The 15,000-nt window shown below is 51.6% G+C and overlaps 1 protein-coding gene across 1 annotated transcript in view; it reads left to right on the top strand.

The window, feature by feature from the left end:
- The window catches only part of LOC139247548 (zinc finger protein 324B-like), a 22,446-nt gene that overhangs the window by 5,448 nt on the left and 1,998 nt on the right, over positions 1-15,000 (top strand). The window contains exon 2 of the mRNA XM_070871656.1: positions 12,593-14,057. Coding sequence (XP_070727757.1) covers positions 12,623-14,057 — 1,435 coding nt within the window. The 5' untranslated portion in view covers positions 12,593-12,622. The remainder of the gene's footprint in view (positions 1-12,592; positions 14,058-15,000) is intronic.

Raw genomic sequence — 15,000 nt, 5'->3', positions numbered from 1 at the left:
GGGTATCTGTTATTCTATGTATAAACCCCCCGAACGCCTCGATTAGATTCCAGCCTATAACTCACTCCTGGGTATCTGTTATTCTATATATAAATCCCCCTCGAACCCCTCGATTAGATTCCAGCCTGTAACTCACTCCCGGGTATCTGTTATTCTATATATAAACCCCCTGAACCCCTCGATTAGATTCCAGCCTGTAACTCACTCCTGGGTATCTGTTATTCTATATATAAACCCCCCTCGAACCCCTCGATTAGATTCCAGCCTGTAACTCACTCCCGGGATATCTGTTATTCTATATATAAACCCCCCGAACCCCTCGATTAGATTCCAGCCTGTAACTCACTCCCGGGTATCAGTTATTCTGTATATAAACCCCACTGAACACCTCGATTAGATTCCAGCCTGTAACTCACTCCCGGGTATCAGTTATTCTGTATATAAACCCCCCTGAACCCCTCGATTAGATTCCAGCCTGTAACTCACTCCCGGGTATCTGTTATTCTATATATAACCCCCCCGAACCCCTCGATTAGATTCCAGCCTGTAACTCACTCCCGGGTATCTGTTATCCAAATATAAACCCCCCGAACCCCTCGATTAGATTCCAGCCTGTAACTCACTCCCGGGTATCTGTTATTCTATATATAAACACCCCGAACCCCTCGATTAGATTGCAGCCTATAACTCACTCAAGGGTATCTGTTATTCTATATATAAACCCCCCTGAACCCCTTGATTAGATTTCAGCTGGTAACTCACTCCCGGGTATCTGTTACTCGATATATAAACCCCCGAACCCCTCGATTAGATTCCAGCCTGTAACTCACTCCCGGGTTTCAGTTATTCTATATATAAACCACCCGAACCCCTCGATTAGATTCCAGCCTGTAACTCACTCCCGGGGTATCTGTTATTCTATATATAAAACCCCCGAACCCCTCGATTAGATTCCAGCCTGTAACTCACTCCTGGGTATCTGTTATTCTATATATAAACCCACCGAACCCTTCTATTCGATTTCAGCCGATAACTCACTCCCAGGTATCTGTTATTCTATATATAAACCCCCCGAATCCCTCGATTAGATTCCAGCCTGTAACTCACTCCTGGGTATCTGTTATTCTATATATAAACCCCGAACACCTCGATTAGATTCCAGCCTGTAACTCACTCCTGGGTATCTGTTATTCTATATTTAAACCCCCCGAACCCCTCGGTTAGATTCTAGCCTGTAACTCACTCCCGGGTATCTGTTATTCTATGTATAAACCCCCCGAACGCCTCGATTAGATTCCAGCCTGTAACTCACTCCCGGGTATCTGTTATTTATTGTATAAACCCCCTGAACCCCTCGATTAGATTCCAGCCTGTAACTCACTCCTGGGTATCTGTTATTCTATATATAAACCCCCCTCGAACCCCTCGATTAGATTCCAGCCTGTAACTCACTCCCGGGGTATCTGTTATTCTATATATAAACCCCCCGAACCCCTCAATTAGATTCCAGCCTGTAACTCACTCCCGGGTATCAGTTATTCTGTATATAAACCCCCCTGAACCCCTCGATTAGATTCCAGCCTGTAACTCACTCCCGGGTATCTGTTATTCTATATATAACCCCCCCGAACCCCTCGATTAGATTCCAGCCTGTAACTCACTCCCGGGTATCTGTTATCCAAATATAAACCCCCCGAACCCCTCGATTAGATTCCAGCCTGTAACTCACTCCCGGGTATCTGTTATTCTATATATAAACCCCCCGAACCCCTCGATTAGATTCCAGCCTGTAACTCACTCCCGGGTATCTGTTATTCTATATATAAACCCCCCTGAACCCCTTGATTAGATTTCAGCTGGTAACTCACTCCCGGGTATCTGTTACTCGATATATAAACCCCCGAACCCCTCGATTAGATTCCAGCCTGTAACTCACTCCCGGGTTTCAGTTATTCTATATATAAACCACCCGAACCCCTCGATTAGATTCCAGCCTGTAACTCACTCCCGGGGTATCTGTTATTCTATATATAAAACCCCCGAACCCCTCGATTAGATTCCAGCCTGTAACTCACTCCCGGGTATCTGTTATTCTATATATAAACCCACCGAACCCTTCTATTCGATTTCAGCCGATAACTCACTCCCAGGTATCTGTTATTCTATATATAAACCCCCCGAATCCCTCGATTAGATTCCAGCCTGTAACTCACTCCTGGGTATCTGTTATTCTATATATAAACCCCCGAACACCTCGATTAGATTCCAGCCTGTAACTCACTCCCGGGTATCTGTTATTCTGTATATAAACCCCCCGAACCCCTCGATTAGATTCCAGCCTGTAACTCACTCCCGGGTATCTGTTATTCTATATATAAACCCCCCGAATCCCTCGATTAGATTCCAGCCTGTAAACTCACTCCCGGGTATCTGTTATTCTATATATAAACCCCCCGAACCCCTCGATTAGATTCCAGCCTGTAACTCACTCCCGGGTATCTGTTATTCTATATATAAACCCCCTGAACCCCTCGATTAGATTCCAGCCTGTAACTCACTCCCGGGTATCTGTTATTCAATATATAAACCCCCCGAACCCCTCGATTAGATTCCAGCCTGTAACTCACTCCCGGGTATCTGTTATTCTATATATAAACCCCCCGAATCCCTCGATTAGATTCCAGCCTGTAACTCACTCCTGGGTATCTGTTATTCTATATATAAACCCCCGAACACCTCGATTAGATTCCAGCCTGGAACTCACTCCCGGGTATCTGTTATTCTGTATATAAACCCCCCGAACCCCTCGATTAGATTCCAGCCTGTAACTCACTCCCGGGTATCTGTTATTCAATATATAAACCCCCCGAACCCCTCGATTAGATTCCAGCCTGTAACTCACTCCCGGGTATCTGTTATTCTATATATAAACCCCCCGAACCCCTCGATTAGATTCCAGCCTGTAACTCACTCCCGGGTATCTGTTATTCTATATATAAACCCCCTGAACCCCTCGATTAGATTCCAGCCTGTAACTCACTCCCGGGTATCTGTTATTCAATATATAAACCCCCCGAACCCCTCGATTAGATTCCAGCCTGTAACTCACTCCCGGGTATCTGTTATTCTATATATAAACCCCCCGAATCCCTCGATTAGATTCCAGCCTGTAACTCACTCCCGGGTATCAGTTATTCCGTGTGTTTTGACCATCATCATCGGCGACGGACCCTCGAAACGAGGATCACTCGCCAAAAATGGGTTGAGTTCACAGATGTTTGAATGAAGGACCTAATATTCCGGATCCCGAACCACATCCCGAAGGGTGGAAGATGCCTGTGGGTGGATTAATTTAACGTTAGGTCACCTGTTGTACACCAGCCACCACACGGGGCTTGACAGAGCGAGGTCTTGGTCCAGGGGCAAGGGTTAACCAGGACCACTGGAGACCTGCTCTGCTGCACGGACCCAGTGCGCTCACATATCGCACAGTGTGGGCTGGGCCCGTGCTGTCCCCTGGGGGCCCGATCTCTCGCCTCCCCTGGGCCCCCGATCACGTCCCTCTACAACCTCTCGCCGCTCCTGCCTGTACCTTGCCCACGCTCCAATCACTGACCTGGACCGTGCTGACGTCACTTCGCTGTCATCGCCCGCGTGCACCAGCTCACGCTGTACCTTGTCGTCGCACGCCTCCACGCTACTCCCTGGGCCGCACGCCGCTCCGTTTCTGGCCCCGACCTGCCGCTGATGTGTGTCGCAGGTCGGGGCCCACACGCTGTAACCCAAGTACGTGGAGAGCAGAACTGTGCACAATACTCCCAGTGCAGTCTCAGCAGGGCCTGTTTTAATCGCAGTCAGACGTCTTTACTCCTCGACTCAAATCCTCTCGTAATAACGGCCAACATACCATTTGCTTTCTTAATTGCTTGCTGAACCTGCATGTTGACTTTCAGCGATTCGTGTAGAAAACAGGAGCAGGAGCCGGCCATTCGGCCCCTCGAGCCCTGCTCCGCCATTTAATACGACCGTGGCCTGATCCGATCATGGACCCAGCTCCACTTCCCTGCCCGCCCCCTTATTGGTTAAGGAACTGTCTATCTCTGTCTTAAATATATTCAATGTCCCGGCTTCCACAGCTCTCTGAGGCAGCGAGTTCCACAGATTTACAACCCTCCGAGAGAAGAAATTCCTCCTCATCTCAGTTTTAAATTCCTCCACATTATATTCCATTTGCCATGTTGTTGTCCACTCACTGATGCGATCTCACTCTCCGGCCACTGTCCAAGGCTGACCAAGTTTAATCACGAATTAAACTTCCTGCCTCGTATCCGTAGGACATCCATTTCCTGCTTCGCAATATCGCCGTGTCCGCCCTTGGCTCAACTGAGCACCATTTTGGCCCATCGTGTCCACACCGGCCAACCAAGAGCTACCCAAGCCTAAACCCACTTTCCCGCTCTCGGTGCGTGGCCTCGGTCTGCAGGTTACGCCACTTCAATCTGCACACCCAAGGAACTTTTAAATGTGGCGAGTCTTACTGCCTCTACCATCTTTGAAGTTCTCTGCCCCAGAGGGCTGTGAAGGCTCAGTCGTTGAGTATATTCAAGTCGCTGTCTCCGCAAGATCCCGCAAATCCCCCGGGGAGGACAGACGCACCAACGTTGGCGTCCTCGACCAGGCCCGACATCCCCAGCATCGAAGCACTGACCACACACTCGACCAGCTCCGCTGGGCAGGGCCACATTGTCCGCACGTCCCCCCCCCCCAGACACGAGACTCCCCAAAGCGAGCGCTCTACTCGGAACTCCTTCACGGGCAAACGGGCCAAAGGTGGGCAGAGGGAACGTTACAAGGGACACACCCCTCCCCTGATAAAGTGCAACATCCCCCACCGACACCTGGGAGTCCCTGGGCCCAAAGACCAGTCCGCCCTAAATGGAGGAAGTGCATCCGGGAGGGCGCTGAGCACCTCGAGTCTCGTCGCCAATTGCGAGCACGCAGGCAGCGGAAGGAGCGTGCGGCAAACCAGTCCCACCCTCCCCCTTTCCCTCAATGTCTCTCTGTCCCACCCTCCCCTTCCCTCAACGTCTATCTGTCCCACCCTCCCCTTCCCTCAACGTCTATCTGTCCCACCCTTCCCCTTTCCCTCAACGTCTCTCTGTCCCACCCTGTGACAGGGTCTGTGGTTCCCGTATTGGACTGTTCAGTCACCCCGAGAACTCGTGTTGGAGTGGGAGCGAGTCTCCCTCGATTCCCAGGGTCTGCCGATGGTGGTCATATTCAAGACCAAGATCGATAAGATGTTTTGGGGGATTGAAGTGATCAGGTTGGGAAAGTGGAGTTGACGTGTAAGATCGGCCGCTGGTCTTGTTGAACATCGGACCAGGCTCGAGAGGCCGTGTGGGGAACTCCCGCTCGAAATTCTTGCGAGAGCAGAACAGTGGCAAATGGAATTCAATCCGGGGAAGTGTGAGGTGACGCATTTGGGGAGGGCTAACAAGGCGAGGGAATACTCATTAAATGGTCAGACACTGAGAAGTGTAGCGGGACCTTGGAGTGCAGATCCACAGATCCCTGTAAGTAGCAGGCCAGGTGGTTAAGAAGGCACACGGAACGCTTGCCTGTATTGGCCGAGGCGTAGAACGCAAGAGCAGGCTCGAACTGTATACAACACTGGTCAGGCCACAGCTGGAGTACTGCGTGCACAGTTCTGGTTACCACATTACAGGAAAGATGTGATTGCACTGGAGAGGTTGCAGAGGAGATTTACCAGGATGTTGCACTGGAGAGGGTACAGAGGAGATTTACCAGGATGTTGCACTAGAGAGGGTACAGAGGAGATTTACCAGGATGTTGCACTAGAGAGGGTACAGAGGAGATTTACCAGGATGTTGCACTGGAGAGGGTACAGAGGAGATTTACATAAGAACATAAGAATTAGGAACAGGAGTAGGCCATCTAGCCCCTCGAGCCTGCTCCGCCATTCAACAAGATCATGGCTGATCTGGCCATGGACTCAGCTCCACTTACCCGCCCGCTCCCCGTAACCCTTAATTCCCTTATTGCTTAAAAATCTATCTATCTGTGATTTGAATACATTCAATGAGCTAGCCTCAACTGCTTCCTTGGGCAGAGAATTCCACAGATTCACAACCCTCTGGGAGAAGAAATTCCTTCTCAACTCGGTTTTAAATTGGCTCCCCCGTATTTTGAGGCTGTGCCCCCCGAGTTCTAGTCTCCCCGACCAGTGGGAACAACCTCTCTGCCTCGATCTTGCCTCTCCCTTTCATGATTTTAAATGTTTCTATAAGATCACCCCTCATCCTTCTGAACTCCAAGGAGTAAAGACCCAGTCTACTCAATCTATCATCATAAGATAACCCCCTCACCTCCGGAATCAGCCGAGTGAATCGTCTCTGTATCCCCTCCAAAGCCAGTATATCCTTCCTTAAGTAAGGTGACCAAAACTGCACGCAGTACTCCAGGTGCGGCCTCACCAATACCCTATACAGTTGCAGCAAGACCTCCCTGCTTCTGTACTCCATCCCTCTCGTAATGAAGGCCAACATCCCATTCGCCTTCCTGATTACCTGCTGCACCTGCAAACTAACTTTTTGGGATTCATGCACAAGGACCCCCAGGTCCCTCTGCACTGCAGCATGTTGTAATTTCTCCCCATTCAAATAATATTCCCTTTTACTGTTTTTTTCCCCCAAGGTGGATGACCTCACATTTTCCGACATTGTATTCCATCTGCCAAACCTTAGCCATTCGGTTAACCTATCTAAATCTCTTTGCAGCCTCTCTGAGTCCTCTACACAACCCGCTTTCCCGCTAATCTTTGTGTCATCTGCAACTTTTGTTACACTACACTCTGTCCCCTCTTCCAGGTCATCTATGTATATTGTAAACAGTTGAGGTCCCAGCACCGATCCCTGTGGCACACCACTAACCACCGATTTCCAACCCGAAAAGGACCCATTTATCCCGTCTCTCTGCTTTCTGTTAGCCAGCCAATTCTCGATCCATGCTAATACATTTCCTCTGACTCCGCGTACCTTTATCTTCTGCAGTAACCTTTTGTGTGGCACTTTATCGAATGCCTTTTGGAAATCTAAATACACCACATCCATCAGTACACCTCTATCCACCATGCTCATTATATCCTCAAAGAATTCCAGTAAATTAGTTAAACATGATTTCCCCTTCATGAATACATGTTGCGTCTGCTTGATTGCACTATTCCTATCTAGATGTCCCGCTATTTCTTCCTTAATGATAGTTTCAAGCATTTTCCCCACTACAGATGTTAAACTAACCGGCCTATAGTTACCTGCCTTTTGTCTGCCCCCTTTTTTAAACAGAGGCATTACATTAGCTGCTTTCCAATCCGCTGGTACCTCCCCAGAGTCCAGAGAATTTTGGTAGATTATAACGAATGCATCTGCTATAACTTCCGCCATCCCTTTTAATACTCTGGGATGCATTTCATCAGGACCAGGGAACTTGTCTACCTTGAGTCCCATTAGCCTGTCCAGCACTACCCCCCGAGTGATAGTGATTGTCTCAAGGTCCTCCCTTCCCACATTCCCGTGACCAGCAATTTCTGGCATGGTTTTTGTGTCTTCCACTGTGAAGACCGAAGCAAAATAATTGTTTAAGGTCTCAGCCATTGCCACATTTCCCATTATTAAATCCCCTTCTCATTTTCTAAGGGACCAACATTTACTTTAGTCACTCTTTTCCGTTTTATATATCTGTAAAAGCTTTTATTATCTGTTTTTATGTTTTGCGCAAGTTTACCTTCTTAATCTATCTTCCCTTTCTTTATTGCTTTTTTCGTCATTCTTTACTGTTGCTTAAAATTTTCCCAATCCTCTAGTTTCCCACTAACCTTGGCCACCTTATATGCATTGGTTTTTAATTTGATACTCTCCTTTATTGCATTGGGACCGGTTCTGGGGGAGGTGGGACCAGTACAAACCGGACGGTCTGCACCTGGGCAGGACCGGAACCAATGTCCTAGGGGGAGTGTTTGCTAGTGCTGTTGGGGAGGATTTAAACTAATATGGCAGGGGGATGGGAACCAATGCAGGGAGACAGAGGGAAACAAAAAGGAGGCAAAAGCAAAAGACAGAAAGGAGATGAGGAAAAGTGGAGGGCAGAGAAACCCAAGGCAAAGAACAAAAAGGGTCACTGTACAGCAAAATTCTAAAAGGACAAAGGGTGTTAAAAAAACAAGCCTGAAGGCTTTGTGTCTTAATGCAAGGAGTATCCGCAATAAGGTGGATGAATTAATTGTGCAAATAGATGTTAATAAATATGATGTGATTGGGATTACGGAGACGTGGCTCCAGGATGATCAGGGCTGGGAACTCAACATTCAGGGGTATTCAACATTCAGGAAGGATAGAATAAAAGGAAAAGGAGGTGGGGTAGCATTGCTGGTTAAAGAGGAGATTAATGCAATAGTTAGGAAAGACATTAGCTTGGATGATGTAGAGCTGCAGAACACCAAAGGGCAAAAAACGTTAGTAGGAGTTGTGTACAGACCTCCAAACAGTAATAAGGATGTTGGGGAGGGCATCAAACAGGAAATTAGGGGTGCATGCAATAAAGGTGTAGCAGTTATAATGGGTGACTTTAATATGCACATAGATTGGGCTAGCCAAACTGGAAGCAATACGGTGGAGGAGGATTTCCTGGAGTGCATAAGGGATGGTTTTCTAGACCAATATGTTGAGGAACCAACTAGGGGGGAGGCCATTTTAGACTGGGTGTTGTGTAATGAGAGAGGATTAATTACCAATCTCATTGTGCGAGGCCCCTTGGGGAAGAGTGACCATAATATGGTGGAATTCTGCATTAGGATGGAGAATGAAACAGTAAATTCAGAGACCATGGTTCAGAACTTAAAGAAGGGTAACTTTGAAGGTATGAGGCGTGAATTGGCTAGGATAGATTAGTGAATGATACTTGGGGGGTTGACTGTGGATGGGCAATGGCAGACATTTAGAGACCGCATGGATGAATTACAACAATTGTACATTCCTGTCTGGCGTAAAAATAAAAAAGGGAAGGTGGCTCAACCGTGGCTATCTAGGGAAATCAGGGATAGTATTAAAGCCAAGGAAATGGCATACAAATTGGCCAGAAATAGCAGCGAACCTGGGGACTGGGAGAAATTTAGAACTCGGCAGAGGAGGACAAAGGGTTTGATTAGGGCAGGGAAAATGGAGTACGAGAAGAAGCTTGCAGGGAACATTAAGGCGGATTGCAAAAGTTTCTATAGGTATGTAAAGAGAAAAAGGTTAGTAAAGACAAACGTAGGTCCCCTGCAGTCAGAATCAGGGGAAGTCATAACGGGAAACAAAGAAATGGCAGACCAATTGAACAAGTACTTTGGTTCAGTATTCACTAAGGAGGATACAAACAACCTTCCGGATATAAAAGGGGTCAGAGGGTCTAGTAAGGAGGGGGAACTGAGGGAAATCTTTATTAGTCGGGAAATTGTGTTGGGGAAATTGATGGGATTGAAGGCCGATAAATCCCCAGGGCCTGATGGACTGCATCCCAGAGTACTTAAGGAGGTGGCCTTGGAAATAGTGGATGCATTGACAGTCATTTTCCAACATTCCATTGACTCTGGATCAGTTCCTATCGAGTGGAGGGTAGCCAATGTAACCCCACCTTTTAAAAAAGGAGGGAGAGAGAAAACAGGGAATTATAGACCGGTCAGCCTGACCTCAGTAGTGGGTAAAATGATGGAATCAATTATTAAGGATGTCATAGCAGTGCATCTGGAAAATGGTGACATGATAGGTCCAAGTCAGCATGGATTTGTGAAAGGGAAATCATGCTTGACAAATCTTCTGGAATTTTTTGAGGATGTTTCCAGTAGAGTGGACAAGGGAGAACCAGTTGATGTGGTATATTTGGACTTTCAGAAGGCTTTCGACAAGGTCCCACACAAGAGATTAATGTGCAAAGTTAAAGCACATGGGATTAGGGGTAGTGTGCTGACATGGATTGAGAACTGGTTGTCAGACAGGAAGCAAAGAGTAGGAGTAAATGGGTACTTTTCAGAATGGCAGGCAGTGACTAGTGGGGTACCGCAAGGTTTTGTGCTGGGGCCCCAACTGTTTACATTGTACATTAATGATTTAGACGAGGGGATTAAATGTAGTATCTCCAAATTTGCGGATGACACTAAGTTGGGTGGCAGTGTGAGCTGCGAGGAGGATGCTATTAGGCTGCAGAGTGACTTGGATAGGTTAGGTGAGTGGGCAAATGCATGGCAGATGAAGTATAATGTGGATAAATGTGAGGTTATCCACTTTGGTGGTAAAAACAGAGAGACAGACTATTATCTGAATGGTGACAGATTAGGAAAAGGGAAGGTGCAACGAGACCTGGGTGTCATGTTACATCAGTCATTGAAGGTTAGCATGCAGGTACAGCAGGCGGTTAAGAAAGCAAATGGCACGTTGGCCTTCATAGCGAGGGGATTTGAGTATAGGGGCAGAGAGGTATTGTTACAGTTGTACAGGGCCTTGGTGAGGCCACACCTGGAGTATTGTGTACAGTTTTGGTCTCCTAACTTGAGGAAGGACATTCTTGCTATTGAGGGAGTGCAGCGAAGATTCACCAGACTGATTCCCGGGATGGCGGGACTGACCTATCAAGAAAGACTGGATCAACTGGGCTTATATTCACTGGAGTTCAGAAGAATGAGAGGGGATCTCATAGAAACGTTTAAAATTCTGACGGGTTTGGACAGGTTAGATGCAGGAAGAATGTTCCCAATGTTGGGGAAGTCCAGAACCAGGGGTCACAGTCTGAGGATAAGGGGTAAGCCATTTAGGACCGAGATGAGGAGAAACTTCTTCACCCAGAGAGTGGTGAACCTGTGGAATTCTCTACCACCGAAAGTAGTTGAGGCGAATTCACTAAATATATTCAAAAGGGAGTTAGATGAAGTCCTTACTACTCGGGGGATCAAGGGTTATGGCGAGAAAGCAGGAAGGGGGTACTGAAGTTTCATGTTCAGCCATGAACTCATTGAATGGCGGTGCAGGCTAGAAGGGCTGAATGGCCTGCTCCTGCACCTATTTTCTATGTTTCTATGTTTCCTTGGTTATCCACGGCTGGTTATCCCTTCTTTTACCGCCCTTCTTTTTCACTGGAATATATTTTTGTTGCGCACTATGAAAGAGCTCCTTAAAAGTCCTCCACTGTTCCTCAATTGTGCCACCATTTAGTCTGTGTTCCCAGTCTACTTTAGCCAACTCTGCCCTCATCCCACTGTAGTCCCCTTTGTTTAAGCATAGTACAGAGGAGATTTACCAGGATGTTGCACTAGAGAGGGTACAGAGGAGATTTACCAGGATGTTGCACTGGAGAGGGTACAGAGGAGATTTACCAGGATGTTGCACTAGAGAGGGTACAGAGGAGATTTACCAGGATGTTGCACTGGAGAGAGTACAGAGGAGATTTACCAGGATGTTGCACTAGAGAGGGTACAGAGGAGATTGACCAGGATGTTGCACTAGAGAGGGTACAGAGGAGATTTACCAGGATGTTGCACTAGAGAGGGTACAGAGGAGATTTACCAGGATGTTGCAGTGGAGAGGGTACAGAGGAGATTTACCAGGATGTTGCACTGGAGAGGGTACAGAGGAGATTTACCAGGATGTTGCACTGGAGAGGGTACAGAGGAGATTTACCAGGATGTTGCACTGGAGAGGGTACAGAGGAGATTTACCAGGATGTTGCACTAGAGAGGGTACAGAGGAGATTTACCAGGATGTTGCACTAGAGAGGGTACAGAGGAGATTTACCAGGATGTTGCACTGGAGAGGGTACAGAGGAGATTTACCAGGATGTTGCACTGGAGAGGGTACAGAGGAGATTTACCAGGATGTTGCACTGGAGAGGGTACAGAGAGATTTACCAGGATGTTGCACTGGAGAGGGTACAGAGGAGATTTACCAGGATGTTGCACTGGAGAGGGTACAGAGGAGATTTACCAGGATGTTGCACTAGAGAGGGTACAGAGAGATTTACCAGGATGTTGCACTGGAGAGGGTACAGAGGAGATTTACCAGGATGTTGCACTGGAGAGGGTACAGAGGAGATTTACCAGGATGTTGCACTCGAGAGGGTACAGAGGAGATTTACCAGGATGTTGCACTAGAGAGGGTACAGAGGAGATTTACCAGGATGTTGCACTGGAGAGGGTACAGAGGAGATTTACCCGGATGTTGCCGGGACTGGAGAACTTTAGCGATGAGGAAGAACTGGAAAGGCTGGGGTTGTTTTCTTTGGAACAGAGGAGGCTGAGGGGAGACCTGATTGAGGTGTATAAAATGATGAGGGGCCTGGATAGAGTGGACAGGAAGGACCTGGCTTGCTGTGAGAGGGAGGGGAGGGGAAGGGTCAGGAGGGGGGGGGTGGGGCAGGGGAGGAGAGGGTGGGACGGACGGAGGGAGGGAGGGAGGGAGGTTGAGGGTGGTGTGAGGATTAGCAGCAAGGCGTATCTACCGTGAGGCTCTCACTGACGTCTCTCTCTCTTCCTTTCTCGGCGCAACAGGCTGACCGTGAGACCAGAGCCGGAGAGAGGATGGACGCCACGCTCCAGGCCGGAGAGAGGATGGACGCCACGCTCCAGGCCGGAGAGAGGATGGACGCCATGCTCCAGGCCGGAGAGAGGATGGACGCCACGCTCCAGGCCGGAGAGACAATGGACGCCACGCTCCAGGCCGGAGAGAGGATGGACGCCATGCTCCAGGCCGGAGAGAGGATGGACGCCATGCTCCAGGCCGGAGAGAGGATGGACGCCATGCTCCAGGCCGGAGAGAGGATGGACGGGACGCTCCAGGCCGGAGAGACGGTGGACGCCACGCTCCAGGCCGGAGAGAGGATGGACGCCACGCTCCAGGCCGGAGAGACGATGGACGGGACGCTCCAGGCCGGAGAGACGGTGGACGCCACGCTCCAGGCCGGAGAGAGGATGGACGCCACGCTCCAGGCCGGAGAGAGGATGGACGCCATGCTCCAGGCCAGAGAGAGGATGGACGCCACGCTCCAGGCCGGAGAGAGGATGGACGCCACGCTCCAGGCCGGAGAGAGGATGGACGCCACGCTCCAGGCCGGAGAGACGATGGACGGGACGCTCCAGGCCGGAGAGACGATGGACGGGACGCTCCGTGCCGGAGAGACGGTGGACACCACGCTCCAGGCCGGAGAGACGGTGGACGCCACGCTCCAGGCCGGAGAGAGGATGGACGCCACGCTCCAGGCCGGAGAGAGGATGGACGCCACGCTCCAGGCCGGAGAGACGGTGGACACCACGCTCCAGGCCGGAGAGACGGTGGACACCACGCTCCGTGCCGGAGAGCCCAGCCCGGCCCAGCGTTCCTCCGATCCCTCCTTCACCTGCACCTTCTGTGGCAACACTTTCAGCCGCTCCCACTCGCTGCAGCAACACCTGCGGATACACGCTGGCGAGCACGCCTTCGCCCAGACCAGCTACGTGCGCACGATCGCCTCGGCCTCCCGCCAGCCGGTGAAGGCAGGCGAGAGGCTGTTTGTCTGCGACGTGTGTGGCCAGCGTTTCACCATTGCCTCCTTCCTGGCCCGGCACCAGAGGGGCCACACCGCCCAGCCCCCGCTGGAGTGCGACCTGTGCGGCCAAACCTTCGCCTCGGCCGACAATCACCGCCGGCACCGGCTGAACCACGCCCGGGAGACCACCGACCGCTGCGAGGTGTGTGGGGGCCGCTTCCCGGGGCCCCAGTGCCTCGCCCGCCATCGCCGTACTCACCTGCAGCCCGAGCCGCACCTGTGCGCCCACTGCGGGCTCAGCTTCAGCCGCCTGCACTACCTGCAGTGGCACCAGCGTATCCACGTCCGGGGCAACGGCGGGGGTCTCGGGGGGCAGCGTGTCACCTCCACCAGCCCCACCCGCAAAATCTCCCCGCTCGAGGCTGCCGGGGGTCCCGCGGGGGGTCCGGGAGGGGCAGCAGGCAGTGGAGGTGGTCCGGGAGGGAAGGGGGGTACGGGAGGGGGTCCGGGAGGGGAGGGAGGTACGGGAGGGGGTCCCGGAGGGGCAGCAGGCAGTGGAGGGGCTCCGGGAGGGAAGGGGGGTACGGGAGGGGGTCTCCGAGGGGAGGGGTGTACGGTAGGGGGTCCTGGAGGGGCAGCAGGCAGTGGAGGGGGTCCGGGAGGGAAGGGGGGTACGGGAGGGGGTCCGGGAGGGGAGGGAGGTACGGGAGGGGGTCCCGGAGGGGAGGGAGGTACGGGAGGGGGTCTCCGAGGGGAGGGCTGTACGGGAGGGGAGGGGTGTACGAGAGAGGGTTTCCGAGGGAAGGGGTGTACGGGAGGGGGTCTCCGAGGGGAGGGGGGTACGGGAGGGGTTCTCCGAGGGGAGCGGGGTACGAGAGAGGGTTTCCGAGGGAAGGGGTGTACGGGAGGGGGTCTCCGAGGGGAGGGGGGTACGGGAGGGGTTCTCCGAGGGGAGCGGGGTACGGGAGGGGGTCTCCGAGGGGAGGGGGGTACGGGAGGGGGTCCCGGAGGGCCAGCAGACAGTGGAGGGGGTCCGGGAGGGAAGGGGTGTCCGAGAGAGGGTCCGGGAGGGAAGGGGTGTACGGGAGAGGGTCCCCGAGGGAAGGGGTGTACGGGAGAGGGTCCCCGAGGGGAGGGGTGTACTGGAGGGGGTCCGGGAGGGGAGGGGTGTCCGAGAGAGGGTCCACGGGGGAGGGGTGTCCGAGAGAGGGTCCCCGAGGGAAGGGGTGTACGGGAGAGGGTCCCCGAGGGGAGGGGTGTACTGGAGGGGGTCCGGGAGGGGAGGGGTGTACGGGAGAGGGTCCCCGGGGGGAGCGGTGTCCGAGAGAGGGTCCCCGAGGGAAGGGGTGTACGGGAGGGGGTCCCCGAGGGGAGGGGTGTACGGGAGGGGGTCCCCGGGGGGAGGGGTGTACGGGAGGGGGTCCCCGGGGGGAG

This window comes from Pristiophorus japonicus, unplaced genomic scaffold (genome assembly GCF_044704955.1).
Source record: "Pristiophorus japonicus isolate sPriJap1 unplaced genomic scaffold, sPriJap1.hap1 HAP1_SCAFFOLD_272, whole genome shotgun sequence".
NCBI classification, from domain to species: Eukaryota; Metazoa; Chordata; class Chondrichthyes; family Pristiophoridae; genus Pristiophorus; species Pristiophorus japonicus.
Note: the sequence above shows the minus strand (reverse complement) of the source record. Positions and strands in the feature narration are given on the sequence as shown.